The sequence below is a fragment of the Bos indicus genome, chromosome 5 (assembly GCF_029378745.1).
Source record: "Bos indicus isolate NIAB-ARS_2022 breed Sahiwal x Tharparkar chromosome 5, NIAB-ARS_B.indTharparkar_mat_pri_1.0, whole genome shotgun sequence".
In the NCBI taxonomy this organism is placed as follows: domain Eukaryota; kingdom Metazoa; phylum Chordata; class Mammalia; order Artiodactyla; family Bovidae; genus Bos; species Bos indicus.
The window spans coordinates 82439107-82464081 of NC_091764.1; the positions used below are offsets into that span (position 1 = coordinate 82439107).

Genomic DNA, 24975 nt, shown 5'->3' on the forward strand with positions numbered 1-24975 from the left:
GGCATTGCCTTTCTTTGGGATTAGAATGAAAACTGACCTTTTCCAGTCCTGTGGCCACTGCTGAGTTTTCCAAATTTGCTGGCATATTGAGCGCAGCACTTTTATAGCATCGTCTTTTAGGATTTGAAACAGCTAAACTGGAATTCCATCACCTCCACTAGTTTTGTTTGAAGCTATGGTCAGAGCCCTCCAAATTGACTAGTGGCTGGGTATTAAATAAAAGAGGTAGCCAAGGCTTAGAAACATATAACTTGCAATGAAGGTTTGATCCCTTAATCAACAAGATTCCCTGGAGTTGGAAATGGCAACTGACTCCAGTGTTTTGCCTAGAAAATCCCATGGACAGAGGAGCCTGGTGGGCTATAGTCCATGGGATTGCAAAGAGTTGGACACTACTGAGCGACTGAGTAGGCACACATGCTACCCCCACCCTCAAAAAAAAAAAGAAAAGAAAAGAAAGAAAGAAAAAAACAAACCACCAAAACCAAACAATCTGAAAATACTTGAGGCTCACATAACCTAGACTCACAATTCTAGGAAATCATCAACTCTCCAGAATTATGAGTTTTCCATTGTTCCTTCTGCCTACATCCCTATTCCTTCCTCTGGACGTAGGCAGTTGGGTCAGGCAGTTGGCTATTTTTGACATGATTTCCCTTTCAAGGATGCCTTTTAACTTAGGTTTGGTCATGGGACCAAAGCCTGGCCATCTGTATATTCATTCCAGCCTACTGACCACAGAAGAGAGTCCATGTGAACCAAGCTGAAACAGAGGCCTGATCAATGGACATTTTTCTGTGAGTTACTAGGGAACAGAGAAGCTCTCTTTTGATTGTTAATTGCCAGGTACAAGAGCAATATGTGCTTGGAGGTTTTGAGCATCCACAATAAACTGTGGAAAATTCTGAAAGAGATGGGAATACCAGACCACCTGATCTGCCTCCTAAGAAATCTGTATGCAGGTCAGGAAGCAACAGTTAGAACTGGACATGGAACAACAGACTGGTTCCAAATTGGGAAAGGACCAGGTCAAGGCTGTATATTGTCACCCTGTTTATTTAACTTATATGCAGAGTACATCATGAGAAACGCTGGACTGGAAGAAACACAAGCTGGAATCAAGATTGCCAGAAGAAATATCAATAACCTCAGATATGCAGATGACACCACCCTTATGGCAGAAAGTGAAGAGGAACTCAAAAGCCTCTTGATGAAAGTGAAAGAGGAGAGTGGAAAAAGTTGGCTTAAAGCTCAACATTCAGAAAACGAAGATCATGGCATCCGGTCCCATCACTTCATGGGAAATAGATGGGGAAACAGTGGAAACAGTGACTGAATTTATTTTTCTGGGCTCCAAAATCACTACAGATGGTGACTGCAGCCATGAAATTAAAAGACGCTTACTCCTTGGAACGAAAGTTATGACCAACCTAGATAGCATATTGAAAAGCAGAGACATTACTTTGCCAACAAAGGTTCGTCTAGTCAGGGCTATGGTTTTTCCTGTGGTCATGTATGGATGTGAGAGTTGGACTGTGAAGAAGGCTGAGCGCCAAAGAATTGATGCTTTTGAACTGTGGTGTTGGAGAAGACTCTTGAGAGTTCCTTGGACTGCAAGGAGATCCAACCAGTCCATTCTGAAGGAGATCAGCCCTGGGATTTCTTTGAAAGGAATGATGCTAAAGCTGAAACTCCAGTACTTTGGCCACCTCATGCGAAGAGTTGACTCATTGGAAAATACTCTGATGCTGGGAGGGATTGGGGGCAAGAGGAGAAGGGGATGGCAGAGGATGAGATGGCTGGATGGCATCACTGACTCGATGGACGTGAGTCTGAGTGAACTCCGGGAGTTGGTGATGGACAGGGAGGCCTGGCGTGCTGCAATTCATGGGGTCGCAAAGAGTCGGACACGAATGAGCGACTGATCTGATCTGATCTGATGGGGAAGAAGGTCCATTAGAGGATAAAACTCAGAGAAAAACAGAGCAGAGAGACGGAAAGAGGCAGAGGCAAAAAAGAGCAACAGGTAGAGTCAGAGAGACCAACAGTGATGATGACATTGGATGTGATATGAGCAGAAGGAAACCTTTACCAGGTTAAGCCACTGATATTTTAGAGTTGCTATAGCAGTTAGCACATCCTGATGAACACACCCTAAAATGTGTAAAGTGACATGTATCTCCCTTCCCAGTGGTTTTATTTATTTGGCTGAGCCAGGTCGTAGTTGTAGCATGCAGGATCTTCTAGCTTCGTTGCAGCACATGGGATCTTTAGTTGCAGCATGTGAACGCTTAGCTGTGGCATGTGGATTCTAGTTCCCTGACCCAGGCTTGAACCCAGGCCCCTGCACTGGGAGTGTGGAATCTCAGCCACTGGACCACCACGGAAGTACCCTCCAGTGGTTTTAGAATACTGGATCTTCTACCCACTCTTTCCACTTTAGAAAGTAATTAAGGGCATATGTTTTTAGAGGAAGTGTAATGTTAAATAAAAACCCCAAACTAGTAGTTACTACAAAATATAGTTTAATTTCACTCTTCATTATTTCCCACAAAATTTTAAAAATACCAACATATAGACCAGAGCAAGTGAAACAGAAAAGACCTTAAAAGTTGTATAAAAGACAGACCTAAACTCAAGATTGTATGAGCAGTGACACACACACACACCAAATACTCTGAAATGAATTCAGAAAGCATGTCCCCAGTTGGGTGAGTTTCACATCTGGAATGATCCTAAACAAAAATTGTTATTTTATGTGGAAAGGATCTTCCCAGACTTCTCTTAAAAAAGCATTCTTTATTAAACAGAGGCAGACTTATTCTAGGAACAAAAGTCCTAAATGCCTCTCCTAGGCCCCATGGAACTTAGAAAAATTAACGAAAACAAAGCCCTCTAGGGATGAGAAAGTGACCCCTAGTGGCCACTCAGCAGGTTTTCCTTATGGCTTCTGAAAACTCTACCAGTGAGATGTCAGCCCTGCTCGTGCCCACGATATTATGTTTGGCAAACCTGAGTCTCTAATTCCAGAGCCCAGCAATGACCTACCTGAGTGACAGATTCCTCTTTAGAACAGGATCTGAAACTGGACCCATTAAACATGGGCTGATACCTAGAGATTGGCTATTTTATATACTTGTGCCCTAGACTCTATGGAGATTTCTCATTATGACAACCAATGAACGCAGCCTCTTCCCACTGTGACACTGTAATTACATACTTTCCTTTATTTCTGTTTAGTTACCAAAAGTCTATTCTGTATCTTCCTGTTTGTTTTTGTGTTTATCAGTGATTTCCCAATTTAGTGACTACTACAGTGCATACCAGCCACTCCAGTGTTATTGCCTGGAGAATTCCAGGGACGGGGGAGCCTGGTGGGCTGCCATCTATGGGGTCGCACAGAGTCAGACACGACTGAAGTGACTTAGCAGCAGCACAGTGTATATCTCAAGTTTTATTTGATTTCAGGTTAATGAATGTTTAATACTTTTAAGTTTACTAATTTCAAAAAAGTTTTAAGTTTGATACATTGATAAAGGTTCACAATTATTTACATTGAACCGAGGATCAATAAATGTTCTTTATAGCAATTAGAGGTAAACACCCATACTTAATAGTATAAATTTTGATCTATTTAAATAATACCCACTTAATAAAATGTCCAAGAGCAGGGCTGAAGAATAAAAATATAATGTGTATCACATGTGTAATTTAAAACTTTATGGTAGTCATATTAGAAAAGTAAGAAAATAAAATTAATTTTAATGTTTAATTTGGTATATCCAAAATATTATTTGAACATGTAATCAATATAAAGTTGTTATGTGATATTTTATATTCCTTTTTTTTTCATACTAAGTCTTTGAAATCTGGTATACATTTTATATTTACAGCACATTTCAGTACATACAAGTCACGTTTCCAGTTTTCAGTAGCCACATATGGCCAGTGGCTATCATACTGAACTGAATATTTCTAGCATCTGATTATGGGTTTGACTCCTATGGGTGAGAATCATTACTCCATAGGAAGTAAATGGAGAGATCAAACCTCTTTTTACAAATAAGGAAACTGAGGTACAGAGAGTTAAAATGGCTCTCTTGAGGTCACACAGAGAAATTTAGTTTAGCAGGCTCTCCCAATCCAGGCATGCCTCCCATGTAGATAATTTTTAGAATTAAAAAAATAAATAAACAGTATTCTTTTTAGGATATTTGATTAAATTGGTAGATATTTTCACCAACATGTAAGAAATTAATAGGTTTGAGTAAAAAAAAACAGTATAATGTAAAGCATAAAAAATATGTCACTCTTAACAGCAATCATAAAATGCATGAAGAAAGCACTGAACTTAGAGCTACAGTATCATACAATGCTTGGATTGAATTCTGGGTGCAGAGGAAGAAGATAAACATCAGAGTGGGTTACTAAAGGATCAAAGCATTCAATTCAAAGCAATTCAATTACTATCCACCCGTAAGTCTATGGAATAACCTCTCCTCTTACAAAGAGAGAGAACTGCTACTGTGCAAGCAGAAATGACCAAGTTCGAGAAAGTCTGCATTTCAGATCCCTGGATCATGAGGGTTGCCCCCACCTCCTTGGGAGGTCAAGGGGCCACAGTGACCTATCCTGCTACACTGGATTAGGCTGACTCTGGAGGTTTAGCACAATCTGCAGTGGTCCAGACTCCTGAAATGTTACCTCTGTAGGCAGACCTCTCTACTTGACTTAGAGAACAGGTATGTATATCTGTCACGCTTCTTCAGACTTAATTATCATGCTTGTGTGCATATGTGCGTGTGTGTGCTCAGTAGTGTCCAACTCGGACTGTAGCCCACCAGGCTCCTCGGTCCATGGAGATTCTCCAGGCAAGAATACTGGAGTGGGTTGCCATTTCCTCCTCCAGGGAATCTTCCCAACCCAGGGATCACACCCAAGTCTCTTGTGTCTTCTGTATTAGCAGGCAGATTCTTTACCAATGAGCCACCCAGGAAGCCCAACTATCATGCACAGGCTGCTACAAACCAATACCCCCATCTTGTAGGATTTCTTTGGCTTTGGCTTATTCTACACTTGAATGTCCCCCAAGTTCTCAAATGCCAGAACCAGAGGTGGTGCTGAACCTCTTACATTGCTGGAATATTGCATTGGCTCAAGATAACAGGTCAATACATCCTTGCCCACATGGCCTCTGCAAATGTCACATGTGAAGGAACATATGATTTTGGTCGTGGCCTGTTACTATGTTGCCCATTAATGTGTCTGAAAGTTTAATCTATTGCAGCCTAAGGATATATATGTAAGGTAAAAAGGATGCTCTGAGGAAAATCTGCTGGAGAGGGACAGCGTGACACAGAAAACTGGAGTGGATCCCCAGGGGTTTCCCCATTAGTTTCCTGCCTATCTTACTTTTACTTGCGAGGCACAAAAGAGAATATAAGGGAATACACTTGGTAAACTAGAAAGAGCTATTAAAACCATAGGTATTATGGAACCATTATAATATTATGGTATTATGATCTTCAAACATGTAGATATACATACAGTATTTTAAATATCCTTAATTCCTGCACTCAATTTGAGCCACTTCTAGATTACTGGTTTTAAAAATGCTTTCAATTTTTAATTATAGCTGGAAAATTGGTTTTTAAATTCTTTCTCATTGCCTCATGGTTTTAAAAATGTACTTGTCATTTATGTAATTACCTTTGGTTACAAGCAGTAGTTGGAGAAGGAAATGGCAACCCACTCCAGTGTTCTTGCCTGGAGAATCCCAGGGACAGGGGAGCCTGGTGGGCTGCCATCTATGGGATCACACAGAGTCGGACACGACTGAAGTGACTTAGCAGCAGTAGCACAAGCAATAGTAATTGTAATTTCCTAATAATTTAGAGAGCCAACAACTAGTTCTTAGGTCACTTAACTAATCATTTAACTACTGAGACTATTGGTTTCCCAAATGTGTATAAAGAAACTGGTTTATACACATTAAACATTAAAAGACATATGAACTTAATTGTGACATTATGCAAGACATTGAATCTGCCTGGACCCACTTCTTCCACTAAGACTAATCTATTGCTAAATACCTTTTCAGCATCAGAAACCTGTTCTATCTGTAATAAAAATCTTGAGTGGTTCTATTAAGAGTAAATCTTAATACTCTTGAGTATTAAGGCAAAGGCTAATCACCCAGCTCTAGGGCCCAAGATCTTTCCTTTTCTGCAAGCAAAGTTGAAACTTTCTCAGCTTTTCCTTTTGAGTTTTAAATAAGAAATCATCTCATTTAAAATCTATCTCAAAGTGCTCAATTGAGCATAACTATTGTGGTTCTGTACTTGCCCAAGTCCACAAAGACTGAATACAGTATTCATTGTGATCACAATTACAAATTGCACTATCCCTTTAAATGTCCAAGTACCCACTATTTTCTTAAAGTGGATAAGCCCTGTCCTCAGTGAAGGAAATATATGAGGAATGGAAATGTTCCAAATTACACAAATCTTCTAAGTCAATTATAAATGAATCCTGAGATTACAAGGAAAATGTCCACACATTAAACTCCCCAAACTCAAAACAACTGCACCATAAAACAAAAATAAAACCAAAACAAGATACATGTGGCATTCTTGGTTAAAAAGATTTTAGCAAAAATATAGCAACTAGTGGGTTTGAAGCCATGTCGATGACTAAAGCAGTCTATAGAAAATTCTGTGAATCTGAAGATTTCCCCAAACACATTTCCCCAAACCCCTATTAAAGTCAGGAGCAAATCTATAAAAACTGGCAGACCATTAATAGGAATAAGAGATAAAAACAGTATACAAAGGATACAAAGACCATATAGTCTTTTGTAAATGAAATGCTTTGAGACTTTTCTCATGTTTAGAGTTAAAAATCAAATGCTAGAGTGTCCAGTGGATGTCACTGAAGTCCCCGGGGTCTCCCAGGCCCCCCTCTGCTTCTAAGTAATTCATGAAGGCAGCCATGGCTGTGTCATCATTGTCACAGAGGGCTTCCAAGTCCAGCTGGACTCCTTCTCCTATCAAATTGAAATACAGGCTTGTGTAAGTACATTTGGAGATTAAAAAATGAGTTATCAAAAATGGCAAAACAAGGTTAGGATACCATACAATGTATTATTGAAAGCAAAGCATACGTTTTACAGATGCCAGATATATTTTTTAATGGGTTGCCTATTTTTATAACAATCTGCTGTCAGATAAATTGCACTTCACTCATTTGACGCACATAAGGGAGTTAGTCTATGAGTTTTCTAATAGAAAATAAAAGCACTAAGAGGTACAGACTCTGAGATAGTTGGACGGTAAGGGCTGGGGTTTATTCATGTGTGTATATAGAGCCTGGAAGGAGACATTTAACTTTAATCTGCCTTGTGAAATGCTTGTTTAACTCCAAAATTAGAAGGCTGAGACAAAAGCATCACCTTCCAAAAATCTGAAAGACTCTAATAAAAGGAAGGGGTCCCCAGATTTTTGATTGAAAAAGGAAATAAAGAGGAACCACGGAAATGTGTTTTAAATAAGATATGAAGAGGTTCTAGAAATCCATGGTTAAAACACAGTGAGAGATTAATCAAAGGTTTCTAAGTATCTTCCAAAGTACAATAGAATTTAAGATGATTAATATGTGGTTTTTGGAGAAGGAAATGGCAAGCCACTCCAGTATTCTTGCTTGGAGAATCCCATGGACAGAGGAGCCTGGCAGGCTACAGTCAACGGAATTGCAAAGAGCCAGACATGACTTAGTGACTGAGCATGCAATATGTGGTTTTGTGTGAAGCTGAATGTCCAGGTTCCTTCAAGGCTTTTGATTCTCAGGGCTTTCCCAGTGGCTCAGACAGTAAAGAATCTGCCTGCAATGCAGGAGACCTGGGTTTGATCGCTAAGTCAAAAAGATCCTCTGGAGAAAGAAATAGCTACCCACTCCAGTATTCTTACCTGGAGAATTCTAAGGACAGAGGAGTCTGAAGGGCAACAGTCCATGGGTTCCCAAAGAGTCAAACACAACTGAGCAATTAACACTTTCACTTTCTTTTTTTCCCTCTGATTCTCTTTAACATTTATTTTCAGGAGATCAGAGGCAGTTATGGGGAGCATAAAATTGTATCCCTTCAAGTTTCTTTATTCGGACTTGGCATAGGTATAGTTAAAATGAATAATTACATCTTAAACTTTTTATGATTGGTATCTTTTAAAAATCTTTTTCTGGAGAATGGAATTTTTCCCTAAACATGAGAGCTTTAGTTTTATTTAAATTGTGTTTTAATAATACTCACAACAACTCAGTTGATAATCAGACTTTCAATGACAGGTCCATTACATAGAATGTGCTGTGTGTGCTCAGATGCTTAAGTTGTGTCCAACTCTTTGTGACTCTATGGACTGTAGCCCACCAGGCTCCTCTGTCCATGGGATTCTCCAGGCAAGAATACTGGAGTGTGTTGCCATGCCCTCTTCCAGCGGATCTTCCCAACCCAGGGAACAAACCTGCATTTCTCATTTTTCTTGCACTGGCAGCCAGGTTACCACTAGTACCACCTAAGTAGCATACACTTAACAACTAACACTATGATTACTGTATTTAAGATCCTGAATGAAAAATCTTAGTTTTTTTTTTTGAAGTAGTTGATTTTATAATGTGTTAGTTTTTGGTGTACAGCAAAGTGATTCATATATATATATATACATTCTTTTTCAGATTCTTCTCCATTATAGTTTGTGATACTATATTGAATAGAGTTCCCTGAGCTATATAGTAGGACCTTGTTGTTAACCTATTTTATATATAGCGGTTTGTATCTGATAATCCCAAATTCCTAATTTATCCCTCCCCCTGCCTTTGTCCTTTGATAACTATATTTGTTTTCTGTTTGTAGATCTACTTCTGTTTAGTAAATAAGTTCATTTGTGTCTTTTTTTTTTAGATTCCACATATGTGATACTATGTGATATTTGTCTCTCTCTGTCTGATCTACTTAATATGATAATCTCTAGGTGCATCCATGTTGCTACAAATGGCATTATTCCATTTCTTTACGGCTGAGTAATATTCCATTGTGTGTATATATACCACATCTTCTTTATCCATTCATCTGTTGATGGGCATTTAGGTTGCTTCCATGTCTTGGCTATTGTAAATAATGCTGCTACAAACACTGGGGTACATGTATCTTTTCGAATTAGTTTTCTCCAGATATATGTCTATGAGTGGGATTGCTGGATCATATGGTAGCTCTAATTTTAGTTTAAGGAACCTCCATATGTTCTTCATAGTCATTGTACCAATTTATGCTCCCACCAACAGGGTTAAGGGTTCTCTTTTCTCCGTGCCTTCTCCCACATATATTATTTGCAGAGTTTTTGATGATGGTCATCCTGACCAGTGTGAGGTGATATCTCATTGTAGTTTGGGGGAAAAACTTAGTTTTAAAGCTGTTTGCATATTTAGAAATTTCCTAAACCTGAAACTATAGTGATTAAAAAAAGAGTTTTTGGAAAACCAAAATGGTGGTCCATTGTGAAAGAAATCTTACCGAGGAGTGGTTCATGACTGAGGGGAGCAGTAGCACTTTGGTTTTGCTTTGTAGCTTCTCGTTCCCCTATTTCAGATGGACTTAGGGTAATCAACTCCTTATCTGACATCTGTAATGACAAAATAAAAAACAGTAAGTTTCCTATTTGAATGAAATAAATATTTCTTACCAGTTTTCATATGTGGGTGTGCTGTCATGAACAATATGGCAATTTGCACTTACTGAGTGTCCTATGCTTAGTACTCCACAAATAAAATTTTGTTTCATGTTATAAATATTGTGAGGTCAAGAATCTGAGGCCTAAAGAGTCTAATATCTTGTCTAAAGTGTTGGAGCCATGATTCTAACTCAAGTCCATCTGACTCCAAAGCTCCTACATTATTCATAATCATAACTAGAGTATACAATTACACATATAAGGGAAAGTTTTAGATTAAGAAGGAAACACATTTCAGTATTTTTAAAATGATGGTAAAACTATATCTCATCCAAAGCTACAGTGGGAAATACTGCTTTGGAATAGGGAATGTATTAAACCAGAGACTTTTACCAAAAGTTGTAATAGTGTTACACAGACATAGGCCAAACAAACTGATGTTCAATATAGCTCATCAAAAGAAATTGTTTACCTATATTGCCTGATTCAGTTGATAAACTTTATCATAATGCCTACATAACATACACTACTCAGAGATTCTTGTGTGCTACAAGGACTTAAATCCCTGTTTCTGGTCTGGCACAAAATGCATACCCAATAAACAGGTGTTAAATGTATGAGTAAAACTTGAAAATACCAGAACAAAAGTCTATATTAATATAAAAAGATATTTTCAGGTTCTCTTTTGTCCCTGGTCAGATTTAATTTCTCTTCTCTCCTATATTCTCATGTGCTGTGTCCTATGTCATTTCAGTTGTGTCTGACTCTTTTCGACCCCATGGACCGTAGCCCACTAGGCTCCTCTGTCCATGGGATTTCCCAGGTAAGAATCCTGGAGTGGGTTGCCATTTACTACTCCAGGGGCTCTTCCTGACCCAGGGATTAAGTCCGATTCTCCTACGTCTCCTATGTTGACGGGTGGATTCTTTACCACCAGTGCCACCTGGGAAGTATACCTACTTTAGAGCATTTTGTTGTCTGGGATACATCACAATTATATTATATGAGGGTCTTCCATATATTCAGTACACACATTTTGTATGTATTTAAAATTGCTAATATTTGTTCAATTGAATTAAATAGTAGGTAATACTTATTTTGTAGCTTATATTAAGCTTTCTTCCAGACCATAAGGAATACTTTTAATCCATAGACTTGGAGTTTGTTAAAATAACAACTATTATTTATTGAGCACATACTATGTCCCAGGAACTGTGAGGTTTTTTGTTTCTTTGTGTATTAAATCATTTAATTCACACACCACTACAAGAAACTGGAGCTATTATTAATTCCTGTTTTACAAATGAGGAAGCTGAGATGCAGAGTTTAAAAAATACACAGGAGGTTATCCCAGCAGGTGAATCAAAACTTGGACCCAGACATTAATGTCCCAGCAACTTCACTATTAACCACTATTCTACACTGCCTCTTAAAAACTCTGGAAAGAAATCATTTTTTTTTTTACAGGATTGCCTCTTTTCTCAAAAGAAATAATCAACAAGGACCAATTTATCATTCATTTATTTCATGAATATTATCACTTATAATAGTACTTACATTCCTGCAGTTGAGAGTGTGTGTATCTTTCAATAAATCTGTTGGACTTGAATCAAGGGATGAAGATGACTGTAACCTTCAAAAATTACACATAAAACATGTTATATGTCTATGTATATATATTTTAGAGAAATTTCTCTTCTGAATACAGTCTACTGATAAAAATACAGGGAGGAACATAAAGACTGAATATCACAACAGTTTTCATCATTAGACTTGTTCAGAGCCAGACATATATTTGACTACAGAGTGCTGAAAACACTGTAGTAAATAGAAACATAAAACCCCAAGGTGAAAGCTCTTAAGTACATCATGTTACCTGTCTTAATACAACACTTTGCATAGTAATGGAACAATTACACAGTTCAAAATAGGCACTGACATCAAGAATCAGTTCTTATCAGGATACTAAAAAGCAGAACTAAAGAAAGATTTTCTAACATTCTGCAACCTTTTCTTTAAGTGGAAAATACGTCATGTTTTTACTATAATAGGTCATCTCCAGGTACAAATACATGAAGATAAAAACATGATCATAAGGCTTTTGAAGAGATAACAAATCTCTTCAAAACTTAATATATAAAACTTACAATATTATATATTACTAAATGCTCAATTATGTGATACATAATGGCATAAACATAACTTATGGCCTTGTGTATTTCCAGGGATGCAGCTGACAAGAAATTATAGAGGGAGAAATCAAAACAGAAAAATGAAATGAATTAGGTAGGAAACATAGATGAAAAGATTAGTGACATGTCTTGGAGATTTTTCACAATGTAATGTATATAGCTTGGCTGACTGCTCATTCTGTGGTTCAAGGTTTAAAATCACCAACCACTCTAGCCCTTGTTTAAAGATGAAAAAAGCTAACTTCCCCTAACCATGCATGTCACTACCAGATTCTGAAATATGGCTTTCTTCATATTAGTTTACTGGGCAAAAACCTGCTATTTAACTTCACCTCAGTCCCTTTTATGGAGAAGGCAATGGCACCCCACTCCAGTACTCTTGCCTGGAAAATCCCATGGATGGAGGAGCCTGGTGGGCTGCAGTCCATGGGGTTGCTAAGAGTCGGACACGACTGAGCGACTTCACTTTCACTTTTCACTTTCATGCATTGGAGAAGGAAATGGCAACCCACTCCAGTGTTCTTGCCTGGAGAATCCCAGGGACGGCAGAGCCTGGTGGGCTGCCGTCTATGGGGTCGCACAGAGTCGGACACGACTGAAGTGACTTAGCAGCAGCAGCAGTCCCTTTTAACTGAGTTAAAACTCCGTTGCTCAGTGGCCTGATCTCTTCCTCAGTGAATCTCCTTGTTGTTTGCTGAAACCAGCATGCTTTCTCCTACTTAACTGAGTTAAAACTCCGTTGCTCAGTGGCCTGATCTCTTCCTCAGTGAATCTCCTTGTTGTTTGCTGAAACCAGCATGCTTTCTCCTACTCAACGCCATACACTGGCCAAGGTGACTCCATACATAAAACTCCATACACTGCAGCCTGCACATTCTAATAGTTCCCAGCTAGCAACGTCTGGCTCAATTTTTGCTTTCCTTATGTTGCCCTTCCAGCATATACAGTCAAAAAATGATTTTCAACAAGGGTGCCAAGACCATTCAATGGGAGAAGGAATAGTCTTTTCAGCAAATTATGTGAGAAAACTGGATATCCACATGCAGACAAAGGGAGTTGGACTATAACCCTACTCAGAGTAATTTTCTTGGTTGAACTTTGTGCTACTTAGTACAAATATTTACAATTCACTTCAGAAATACATTTTAGAGCTATTATGGAAAACTCCAAAGAGATATAAAAGCAGATAATATAAAGAAATTTCATATACCCACCAAACTGCTTCAGTAATTGTCCTTTCCTCACCTAATAACAATGTATGAGATATAAAATTTTAAGTGTTTTTGTGTAGGATGTAAAATTAATATAAATATAAATGTATTATATGTAAATGATTAATAACATCATTCAAGATGCTCCTATTCCTATTTTTTCTGCATTTGATAAGATATTCTCAGAGAAATGTTAATATGTCTCACTATGATTTTATTTTTTCTTTATGATTATATATCTTTAAATTTTTTATTTATTTTTTTATTGAAGGATAATTGCTTTACAGAATTTTGTTGTTTTCTGTCAAACCTCAACATGAATTAGCCATAGGTATACATATATCCCCTCCCTTTTGAACTTCCCTCCCTTTTCCCTCCCCGTTCCATCCCTCTAGGTTGATAACAGAGCCCCTGTTTGAGTTTCTTGAGCCATACAACAAATTCCTGTTGGCTATCTATTTTACATATGGTAATGTAAGTTTCCATGTTACTCTTTCCATACATCTCACCCTCTCCTCCCCTCTCCCCATGTCCATAAGTCTATTCTCTATGTCTGTTTCTCCACTGCCACCCTGTAAATAAATTTTTCAGTATCATTTTTCTAGATTCCATACATATGCATTAGAATATGATATTTATCTTTCTCTTTCTGACTTACTTCAGAATAAGTTCAGAATAAGTTCTGACTTACTTCAGTATAATAAGTTCTAGGTTCATCCACCTCATTAGAACTGACTCAAAAGCATTCCCTTTATGGCTGAGTAATATTCCATTGTGTATATGTGCCACAACTTCTTTATCCATTCATCTGTCAATGGACATCTAGGTTGCTTCCATGTCCTAGCTATTGGAAATAGTGCTGCAATGAACAATGGGATACATGTGTCTTTTTCAATTTTGGTTTCCTCAGAGTATATGCCTAGGAGTGGGATTGCTTGGTCATATGGTGATTTTATTCCTAGTTTTTTAAGGAATCTCCATACCATCTTCCACTGTGGCTATATCAATTTACATTCCCACCAACAGTGCAAGAGCGTTCCCTTTTCTCCACACCCTATCCAGCATTTGTTGTTTGTAGACATTTTGATGATGATCATTCTGACCGGTGTGAGGTGCTATCTCATTATAGTTTTGATTTGCATGTCTCTAATAATGAGCGATGTTGAGCATCTTTTCATGTGTTTTTTAGCCATCTGTATGTCTCCTTTGGAGAAATGTCTGTTTAGGTCTTTTTCCCACTTTTTGATTGGGTTGTTTGTTTTTCCAGTATTGAGTTGTATGAGCTGCTTTGTATATTTTGGAAATCAATCCTTTGTCAGTTGTTTCATTTCTTATTATTTTCTCCCATTCTGAGGGTTGTCTTTTTACCTTGCTTATGGTTTTCTTTGCTGTGCAAAAGCTTTTAAGTTTAACCAGGTCCCACCTGTTTACTTTTGTTTTTATTTCCATTACTCTAGGAGGTGGGTCATAGATGATCTTGCTTTGATTTATGTTATCGAGTGTTCTGCCTATGTTTTCCTCTAAGAGTTTTATAGTTTCTGGTCTTACATTTAGATCTTTAACCCATTTTATCTTTGTGTGTGGTGTTAAGATGTGTTCTAATTTCATTTGTTTACATGTAGCTGTCCAGTTTTCCCAGCACCATTGACTGAAGAGGCTGACTTTGCCCCATTGTATATTCTTGCCTCCTTTGTCAAAAGTAAGGTACCCGTAGGTGCATGGGTTTATTTCTGGGCTTTCTATCTTGTTCCATTGGTCTATATTTCTGTTTTGGTGCCAGTACCATACTGTTTTGATGACTGTAGCTTTATAGTATAATCTGAAGTCAGGAAGTTTGATTCCTCCAGCTTCATTCTTCTTTCTCAAGACTACTTTGGCTATTCGGGGTCTTTTGTGTTTTCATATGAATTGTAAAATTTTTTGTTCTAGTTCTGTGAAAAATGCCATTGGTAATTTTATAGGGATCACACTGAATCTGTAGATTGTGTTTGGTAGTGTAGTCATTTTCACAATATTGATTCTTCCTACCCAGGAACATGGAATATCTCTCCATCTGTTTATGTCATCTTTGATTTCTTTCATCAGTGTCATAATTTTCTATGTACAGTTCTTTTGTCTTTCTAGGTAAGTTTATTCCTAGATAATTATTTGTTTGTTTGCAATGGTAAATGGGATTTATTCCTTAATTTCTCTTTCTGATTTTTCATTGTTAGTATATAGAAATGCAAGTGATATCTGTGTATTGATTTTGTATCCTGCAACTTTTCTAAATCCACTGATTAACTCTAGTAATTTTCTGATACTATCTTTAGGGTTTTCTATGTACAGTTTCATGTCAACTGCAAACAGTGAGAGCTTTACTTCTTTTCCCATCTGGATTTGTTTTATTTCTTTTTCTTCTCTGATTGCTGTAGCTAGTACTTCCAGAACAATGTTGAATAATAGAGGTGAAAGTGGACACCCTTGTCTTGTTCCTGATCTTAGGGGGAATGCTTTCAGTTTTTCACCATTGAGAATAATGTTTGCTGTAGGCTTATCATATATGGCCTTTACTGCGTTGAGGAAGGTTCCTTCTATGCCCATTTTTTTGGGAGAGTTTTAATCATAAATGGGTGCTGAATTTTGTCACAGGCTTTTTATACATCTATTGAAGTTATCATATGGTTTTTATCTTTCAATTTGTTAATATAGTGTTATTAATGTTAACATTGATTGATTTGCACATATTGAAGAAATCCTTGCATCCCTGGAATAAACCCAACTTGATTATGGTGTATGAGCTTTTTGATGTGTTGCAGAATTCTGTTTGCTAAAATTTTGTTGAGGATATAGGTGCATAGATATTTACAATTGTTATGTCTTCCTCTTGGATTGATCCCTTGATCATTATGTAGTGTCCTTCCTTATCTCTTGTAATCTTTATTTTAAGGACTCCAGCTTTCTTTTGCTTCCCATTTGCATGGAATATATTTTTCCATCTTCTCACTTTCAGTCTATATATGTCTTTAGGTCTGAAGTGGGTTTCTTGTAGACAGCATATATATGCGTTTTGTTTTTGTATCCACTCAGCCAGTCTGTGACTTTTGGTTGGAGCATTTAATCCACTTACATTTAAAGTAATTATTGATATATCTGTTCCTATTGCCATTTTCTTAATTGTTTGGGGTTTGTTTCTGTAGATCTTTCTCTTCTCTTTTATTTCTTGATTATGTAAGTCCATTTAACATTTGTTGTAAAGCTGGTTTGGTGGTACTGAATTCTCTCAACTTTTGCTTGTCTGAAAAGCTTTTGATTTCTCCATCAATTTTGAATGAGGTCCTTGATGGGTACAGTAATCTTAGTTATAGATTTTTCCCTTTCAGTACTTTAAATATATCCTGCCATTCCCTTCTGGCCTGCAGTTTCTGCTGAAAAATCAGCTGTTAAGCATATGGGATTTCCCTCGTATGTTACTTGTTGCTTTTCCCTTGCTGCTTTTAATATTCTTTCTTTGTGTGTTTAGTCTTTGTCTGTTTTAGTATGTGTTGTGGTGTATTTCCTCTTGGGTTTACCCTGTATGGGACTCTTTGTGTCTCTTGGACTTGTTGACTATTTTCTTTTCCATGTTGGGGAAATTTTCAACTATAATCTCTTCAAACATTTTCTCATATCCCTTCTTTTTCTCTTCTTCTTCTGGGACCCCTATTATTCTAATGTTGGTGTGTTTGATATTGTCCCAGACGTCTCTGAGACTATCCTCAATTCTTTTCATTCTTTTTACTTTATTCTGCTCTTCAAAAGTTATTTCCTCCATTTTATCTTCCAGCTCACTGATTCGTTTTTCTGCTTCAGATATTCTGCTATTGGTCCATTCTAGAGTATTTTAATTTCAGTAATTGTCTCTGTATGTTTATTCTTTAATTCTTCTAGGTCTTTGTTGATTCTTGCATTTTCTCCATTTTATTTTCAAGGTTTTTGATCATCTTTACCATCATTATTCTGAATTCTTTTTCAGGTAGTTTGCCTGTTTCCTCTTCAAATATTTGGACTTCTGTGTTTCTAGTTTGTTCCTTCATTTGTGTAATATTTTTCTGCCTTTCCATTATCTTTTTTTTAACTTACTGTGTTTGAGGACTCCTTTTTCCAGTCTTCAAGGTTGAATTCTTTCTTCCTTTTGGCCCTGGTAAGTTTGGTCCAGTAGTTTGTGTAAGCTTCGTATAGGATGAGATTCATGCTAAGTTTTTGTTTGTTTGCTTGTTTGTTTTTCCTCTGATGGGCAAGGCTGAGTGAGGTGGTGATCCTGTCTGCTGATGATTGGGTTTGTGTTTTTGCTTTGTTTATTGTTTAGATGAGGTGTCCTGCACAGGGTGGTACTGGGTCTTGTATTCAAGTGGTTTCCTTTGTGTGAGTTCTCACTATTTGATACTCCCTAGGGTTAATTCTCTGGTAGTCTGGGTCTTGGAGTCAGTGTTCCCACTCCAAAGGCTCAGGGCTTGATCTCTTTGATGACACGTTCAGTGGTGGAGAGGTGGAGTTTCCTCCTGGACATGATCCCCTCAGCCTCCTCCCATCCTCCCCAGCCAGGGAGATCTCCAGATGTGTGCTGGTCAACCTGCTTTGCCCTAGCCTTAATTATCAGGGTGGCCCAGCCACCAAAAGGAGGCGGCCACAGCAGCCTAGCCTCAAATCCCACAGACTTGAGATGCAGGCCCACTGGCCACTCCCCCCAGAGGCGCCAAGTCCGGAGCACCCACAACCATGAATCAGGGAGCAACATGGGCGGCTGCAGCTGCCGATTATATATCTTTTTCTTCTGATTTTTGCTTTATGTTCTTTGTTTCTTTGTTGTTAGATGCCTAATGATTTATGATGTCTATTTTCTTTGTGAATTGTATCTTTTGTCATTAAAAATATTCATCCTTGTTTCATTTAAAAATAAATTAATTAAAAAAAAACTGTCCTTTCCTAGTCTTGTTAAATGTATTTAACCCAAACTCATACTCCCCTTTCCTCCTACACACTTCACCACTTAATCTGTAAATACTTATCACTGGAGAAATACTGATTTAATTATTATGGAGTACTGCCCATGATATCGGAGAAGGCAATGTCAACCCACTCCAGTACTCTTGCCTGGAAAATCCCATGGATGGAGGAGCCTGGTGGGCTGCAGTCCATAGGGTTGCTGAGGGTCAGACACGACTGAGCGACTTCACTTTCACTTTCCATTTTCATGCATTGGAGAAGGAAATGGCAACCCACTCCAGTGTTCTTGCCTGGAGAATCCCAGGGATGGGGGAGCCTGATGGGCTGCCGTCTCTGGGGTCACACAGAGTCAGACACGACTGAAGTAACTTAGCAGCAGCCCATGATATAACTGTTTTCTGGGGGTATTATACCTACCTCTAAAAAGCTTGAATTCTGAAACATTATTTTTCTAAAATCTAAGGAAATTCTGAGTTCAAATTTTATCTAAAACCTGCCTAAAGGTTTTAGATGAGTAATTATGGGCCTGCATATATGCATATGCACATATATCCACACATATCTTTTCTTCCTTATGAAAGTGAAAGTGAAGCTGCTCAGTTGTGTCTGATTCTTTCAATTCCATGGACTGTTGCCTAACAGGCTCCCCTGTCCATGGAATTTTCCAGGCAAGAGAACTGGAGTGGGTTGCCATTTCCTTCTCCAGGGGATCTTCCTGACCCAGAGATAGAACCCGGGTCTCCTGCATTGCAGGCAGATGTTTTACTGTCTGAGCCACCAGGGAAGCCCATAATACTATTCTTTTGTTCTATTTCTGTGCTTTTTTCCTATTAACCATATAAAGTTCTTTCCATATTAGCATAGATAGAGCTACCTAATATTTAACTGTTACAAAGTATAACATTGTATGGATAAATACTTAAATCCCGACCGTAGACAAGTGCAGCAAGGAACAGTCTTATTCATGGATCTTTCTGCAGTTGTAAAAGAATATTTGCTTCTGAAGTAGGGTTGTTGAGTCTAAGATTATATACAACTACATTTTTGATGGGTATTATTAAATTACCCTCCAAGAGCCTTCACTAATTTATGCTCCCATGGACAGTTTGACTGTTTCCTTGCACTGTCACCAATATTATCAAACTTGCAAACTTTTGACAATCTCCTAAATGAAAATGGGTATCTTATTATCATTTAATTTTGTGTATATATATATGTATGTATATATATATATATATAATTTTAACTATGAGTGGGGGTGAGCAATTTTTAGTTTCTTGGCCATTTGTTTTTTTTTTTTTCAAGTCTACTCTCCAACTTTTTTTTTTTAATATTGAGCTATTTTTAAAACTTCCTTGACAACTGTATTCTTTATACTACCCATAAAGTTTTATATATAAAATGTATGATACATAAACTTTAATATAACATTCAATAACTTTATACTATAAAATTCTTCATCAGTTCAGTTCAGTCACTCAGTCATGTCCAACTCTTTGTGACCCCATGGACAGCAGCACACTAGGCCTCCCTGTCCATCACCACCTCCCAGATTTTACTCAAACTCATATCCATCGAGCTGGTGATGCCATCCAACCATCTCATGCTCTGTCATCCCCTTCTCCTGCTTTCAATCTTTCCCAGCATCAGGGTCTTTTCCAATGAGTCAGTTCTTCACATCAGGTGGCCAAAGTATTAGAGTTTCAGCTTCAGCACCAGTCCTTCCAATGAATATTCAGGACTGATTTCCTTTAGGATTGACTGGTTGGATCTCCTTGCAGTCCAAGAGACTCTCAAGAGTCTTCTCCAACACCACAGTTCAACAGCATCAATTCTTTGGCACTCAGCTTTCTTTATGGTCCAACTCTCACGTCCATACATGACTACTGGAAAAACCATAGCTTTGACTAGAGGGACCTTTGTTGGCAAAGTAATGTCTCTGCTTTTTAATATGCTGTCTCAGTTCAGTTCAGTTCAGTCGCTCAGTCTTGTCCGACTCTTTGCAACCCCATGAATCGCAGCACACGAGGCCTCCCTGTCCATCACCAACTCCCAGAGTTCACCCAAACTCATGTGCATCGAGTTGGTGATGCCATTCAGCCATCTCATCCTCTGTTGTCCCCTTCTTCTCCCACCCCCAATCCCTCCCAGCATCAGGGTCTTTTCCAATGAGTCAACTCTTTGCATGAGGTGGCCAAAGTATTGGAGTTTCAGCCTCAGCATCAGTCCTTCCAATGAACACCCAGGATTGATCTCCTTTAGGATGGACTGGTTGGATCTCCTTGCAGTCCAAGGGACTCACAAGAGTCTTCTTACATGCATGGATTGCAAAAGTAGGAAGTCAAGAAACACCTGGAGTAACAGGCAAATTTGGCCTTGGAATACGGAATGAAGCAGGGCAAAGGCTAATAGAGTTTGCCAAGAGAACACACTGGTCATAGCAAACACCCTCTCTCAACAACACAAGAGAAGACTCTACACATGGACATCACCAGATGGTCAACACCAAAATCAGACTGATTATATTCTTTGCAGCCAAAGATGGAGAAGCTCTATACAGTCAGCAAAAACAAGACCGGGAGCTGACTGTGGCTCAGATCATGAACTCCTTATTGCCAAATTCAGACTTAAATTGAAGAAAGTAGGGAAAACCACTAGACCATTCAGGTATGACCTAAATCAAATCCCTTATGATTACACAGTGGAAGTGAGAAATAGATTTAAGGGATTAGATCTGATAGAGTGCCTGATGAACTATGGATGGAGGTTCTTAACATTGTACAGGAAACAGGGATCAAGACCATCCCCATGGAAAAGAAATGCAAAAAAGAAAAATGGCTATCTGGGGAGGCCTTACTAATAGCTGTGAAAAGAAGAGAAGTGAAAAGCAAAGGAGAAAAGGAAAGATATTCCCATTTGAATGCAGAGTTCCAAAGAATAGCGAGGAGAGATAAGAAAGCCTTCCTCAGCCATCAATGCAAAGAAATAGAGGAAAACAACAGAATGGGAAAGACTAGAGATCTCTTCAAGAAAATCAGAGATACCAAGGGAACATTTCATGCAAAGATGGGCTCCATAAAGGACAGAAATGGTATGGACCTAACAGAAGCAGAAGATATTAAGAAGAGGTGACAAGAATACACAGAAGAACTATACAAAAAAGATCTTCACAACCCAGATAATCACAATGGTGTGATCACTCACCTAGAGCCAGACATCCTGGAATGTGAAGTCAAGTGGGCCTTAGAAAGCATCACTATGAACAAAACTAGTGGAGGTGATGGAATTCCAGTTGAGCTATTTCAAATCCTGAAAGATGATGCTGTGAAAGTGCTGCACTCAATACGCCAGCAAATTTGGAAAACTCAGCAGTGGCAACAGGACTGGAAAAGGTCAGTTTTCATCCCAGTCCCAAAGAAAGGCAATGCCAAAGAATGCTCAAACTACCGCACAATTGTACTCATCTCACACGCTAGTAAAGTAATGCTCAAAATATGCTGTCTAGGTTGGTCATAGCTTTTCTTACAAGGAGCAAGCATCTTTTAATTTCATGGCTGTAGTCACCATCTGCAGTGTTGAGCTTTAAGCCAACTTTTTCACTCCCCTCTTTCACTTTCATCAAGAGGCTTTTTAGTTCCTCTTCACTTTCTGCCATAAGGGTGGTGTCATCTGCATATCTGAGCTTATTGATATCTCTCCTGGCAATCTTGATTTCAGCTTGTGCTTCATCCAGTCCAGCATTTCTCATGATGTACTCTGCATGTAAGTTAAATAAGCAGGGTGACAATATACAGCCTTGATGTACTCCTTTCCCAATTTGGAACCAGTCTGCTGTTCCATGTCCAGTTCTAACTGTTGCTTCCTGACCTGCATACAGATTTCCTAGGAGGCAGGTCAGGTGGTCTGGTATTCCCATCTCTTTAAGAATTTTTCAGTTTGTTGTGATCCACACAGTCAAAAGTTTCATATATTAAGATAATTAGTGTATTTTATCCTATGTAATACACACATTTTCTATGGCTTATAATTTGTCTTTTAGCCTTGTTAATTACAATGGTTATAGTTATGTTTGAGTTTTTATACAATTAAATTTATCCATTTTTATCTTAATGAATTCTAGGTTCTGTGCGATGTTTAGGAAGGACTTTACAAACTAAGTTGCTACTATAAAAGTGATCTCTTCCATTATATTATTAAACTGGTTACTGTTTGCATACAGGAAACCTATTGATTTTTTAATATTTGTATGGTTAATAAGATGATGATTCTACTTGTGAAAGTATTTGCAGTAATCAAACATTACCTTTGTAAGTCCAGAAGTTCGCTTGCAACATCTGTTCCGATACTACCAGCACCGAGTAATATTTCCGTAGACGTCCCAGGCACACTAATAAAAGACTGTCTAGAGGATCCTAAATCATAACAAAAGATTCAACTGAGGACTTTAAAAAGTATATAACTTGGTCAATATATTTTTTCAATTCAAATATATTTCCTATTTCCCTCTTTAAGAGAAACAAACCAGCTGCATCCTAAAATGTTAGAAACATTCATGCTTACCTTACAAACATTCTCATAATGGTTTAAGATGCTTATAAAGACTGATGTGAATCAAGTATGTGGGAAGTCATTGAGGGGTCCACCATGACCTATAACCCTTGAGTATAGACAGTTCTTCACACTTTAACTTACTCCACACTAAAGGCAGAGCAATATTATTTTTTTTCTTTTATTGAGGTATAGTTGATTTATAATATTGTTAGTTCCAGATGTACAGCAAAGTGATTCAGTTGTACATATATATGTGTATATACATTCTTTTTCAGATTCTCTCCATTATAGGTTATTACAAGATAGTTCCCTGTGCTATATATGAAATTCTTATTATTTTACATATAGCTGTGTGTATCTGTTAATCCCATACTCCTAATTTATCCCTCTCAACCCCGCTATTTCCCCTGTGATAACCATAAATTTGTTTTCTATGTCTGTGAGTCTATTTCTGTTTTGTAAATATATTTATGTGTATTCTTTTTTTTAGATCCCACCTATAAGTGATATCATATTTGTCTTTCTCTGACTTACTTCACTTAGTATAACAAGCTCTAGGTCCAATCATATTGCTGCAAATGGCAATATTTCATTCGTTTTTATGGCTGAATGACTCTACTTTTAATATTTCCTAATATGTTGATTTTTCTTAATGCAAATAATATATTAACATATTCCTGTGGTGCACAGCTACGATAACTTCCCCTTGGTGCTTTTCATAAATTTGACCAACAGACATTTGAGCGCTCTAACATACAAGGAACTATGCTAGCAGCTGGTGGTTGATAATAAGTAGAACATCATTTCTGCTCTTACAGTCTAGCAGTGCGCCAGTTGAGTGAACAACTTATTGCAATACAATATAAGATTATAACAGAAGTGTGACCAAAGTACTGTGGGAATTCTGAGGAGGATAACTCAACCCACTGAAATCTTTTCAAGTTCACTTAGAAATTTTTCCCTCTCCAAGACAGATAAAGATGATAACTTTCTTAGTAATAAGTCTTCACACCTAAAACTAAGCTTACCTTCTGATGACTGAGAGCTGCAAGGAAGCAATGATGTTTCTCCAGCATCACTATGTCCCCTAGAATTCAGAAACACCATAGGTGATTTTTTTAAGGTGAAGAAAAATGTTAAAGCAACTACATTAAGCTCTGTGTATCTGAATGGTCAGTTCTTGACCCACTAGTGTTTTATATGCATATTGTTAATGTCACCACCAATGCCGAGGTATTGATGTGCTAAGTACCAGGGCTTTTGCCAGATGCCGTATTACCCTGTAATGTATATGTTCTCACAGATACAAATTCTCAGTTCATAGTCTAATGATAAGAAGGCAAGAATTGTTGGGATGAGTAATAGAATTATCAGGATGGGTAATTAGTACTTACTGCAGGTACTAAGAATTGGAGGGGCTATTTTTAAAAAACTAAATATTTTAGATAAGGAAATAGAATTGGATTGATAAAACCTTATAGCAATTTCAAATAGAACATAGAAAAATAATCCTTGGAATGGGGCCATGCTAGCATATTGAGCATATCAAGAAAAGCTGGCTCTTTCTTTAGGCTGACATAGCCATAGACCAGGTCTTGGAAGGCAGTGAATGGTCTGGATTTCTGCTTATCCCTCAGCCAAATATTTTTACACAAGTATATGTGGTCCCAAAGTTTAGAAGACGGACATGAAAAAATGATGTGGAGGCCAAAATGACTTATAGCAATTATGTGCTTGTGTGTTTAGTTGCTCAGTTGTGTCCGACCAGAGTCTTTGCGACCCCATGGACTGTAGCCTGTCAGGCTCCTCTGTCCATGGGGATTCTCTAGACAAGAATACTGGACTGGGTTGCCATGCCCTCCTCGAGGGGATCTTCCTAAGCCAGGGATCGAACCCAGGTCTGCCACATTGCAGGTGGATTCTTTACTGTCTGAGCCACTAGTGAAGCCTTCTTACAATTATAAACAGTTTAAAGCCACATCCACAGTGTTTTCTGGAAGGACAAAAGAAGGTCATGAAGGGTAGGAAAAAACTGCCTGAATAAATGCATCTACTGCCACATTTTATATCAAGCCAAAAGGAACTTATTACAAAAGGGCAAACTTTTAGCTTAATTCTGAGAACTAATGCCAATGAGCAGTGAATGAATTACTCAAAATATATACTCAAGTTACAAAGCCAGGGGATCATATGTGTTTTTTTTTTTTTAATTGAAGTATAGTTGATTTACAATGATTCATGTGTATAGCAAAGTGATTACACACACATATATATTTTCTTTTTCAGTTTCTTTTCCATTATATCATAGATTATTAAAAGATATTGAATATAGTTCTCCGT

The 24975-nt window shown here is 37.9% G+C and overlaps 1 protein-coding gene across 2 annotated transcripts in view; it reads right to left on the bottom strand.

The window, feature by feature from the left end:
* Window positions 1-450: 450 nt before the first annotated feature.
* Window positions 451-24975, bottom strand: part of BMAL2 (basic helix-loop-helix ARNT like 2) — a 100547-nt gene continuing 76022 nt past the window's right edge. For both annotated transcript variants that reach the window (XM_070789919.1, XM_070789918.1), the window contains 5 exons: window positions 23664-23722; window positions 22388-22496; window positions 11274-11349; window positions 9560-9668; window positions 451-7045 (listed from right to left, as the gene is read on the bottom strand). In XM_070789919.1, the coding sequence (XP_070646020.1) occupies window positions 6909-7045; window positions 9560-9668; window positions 11274-11349; window positions 22388-22496; window positions 23664-23722 (490 nt within the window). In that variant the 3' untranslated portion in view covers window positions 451-6908. The remainder of the gene's footprint in view (window positions 7046-9559; window positions 9669-11273; window positions 11350-22387; window positions 22497-23663; window positions 23723-24975) is intronic.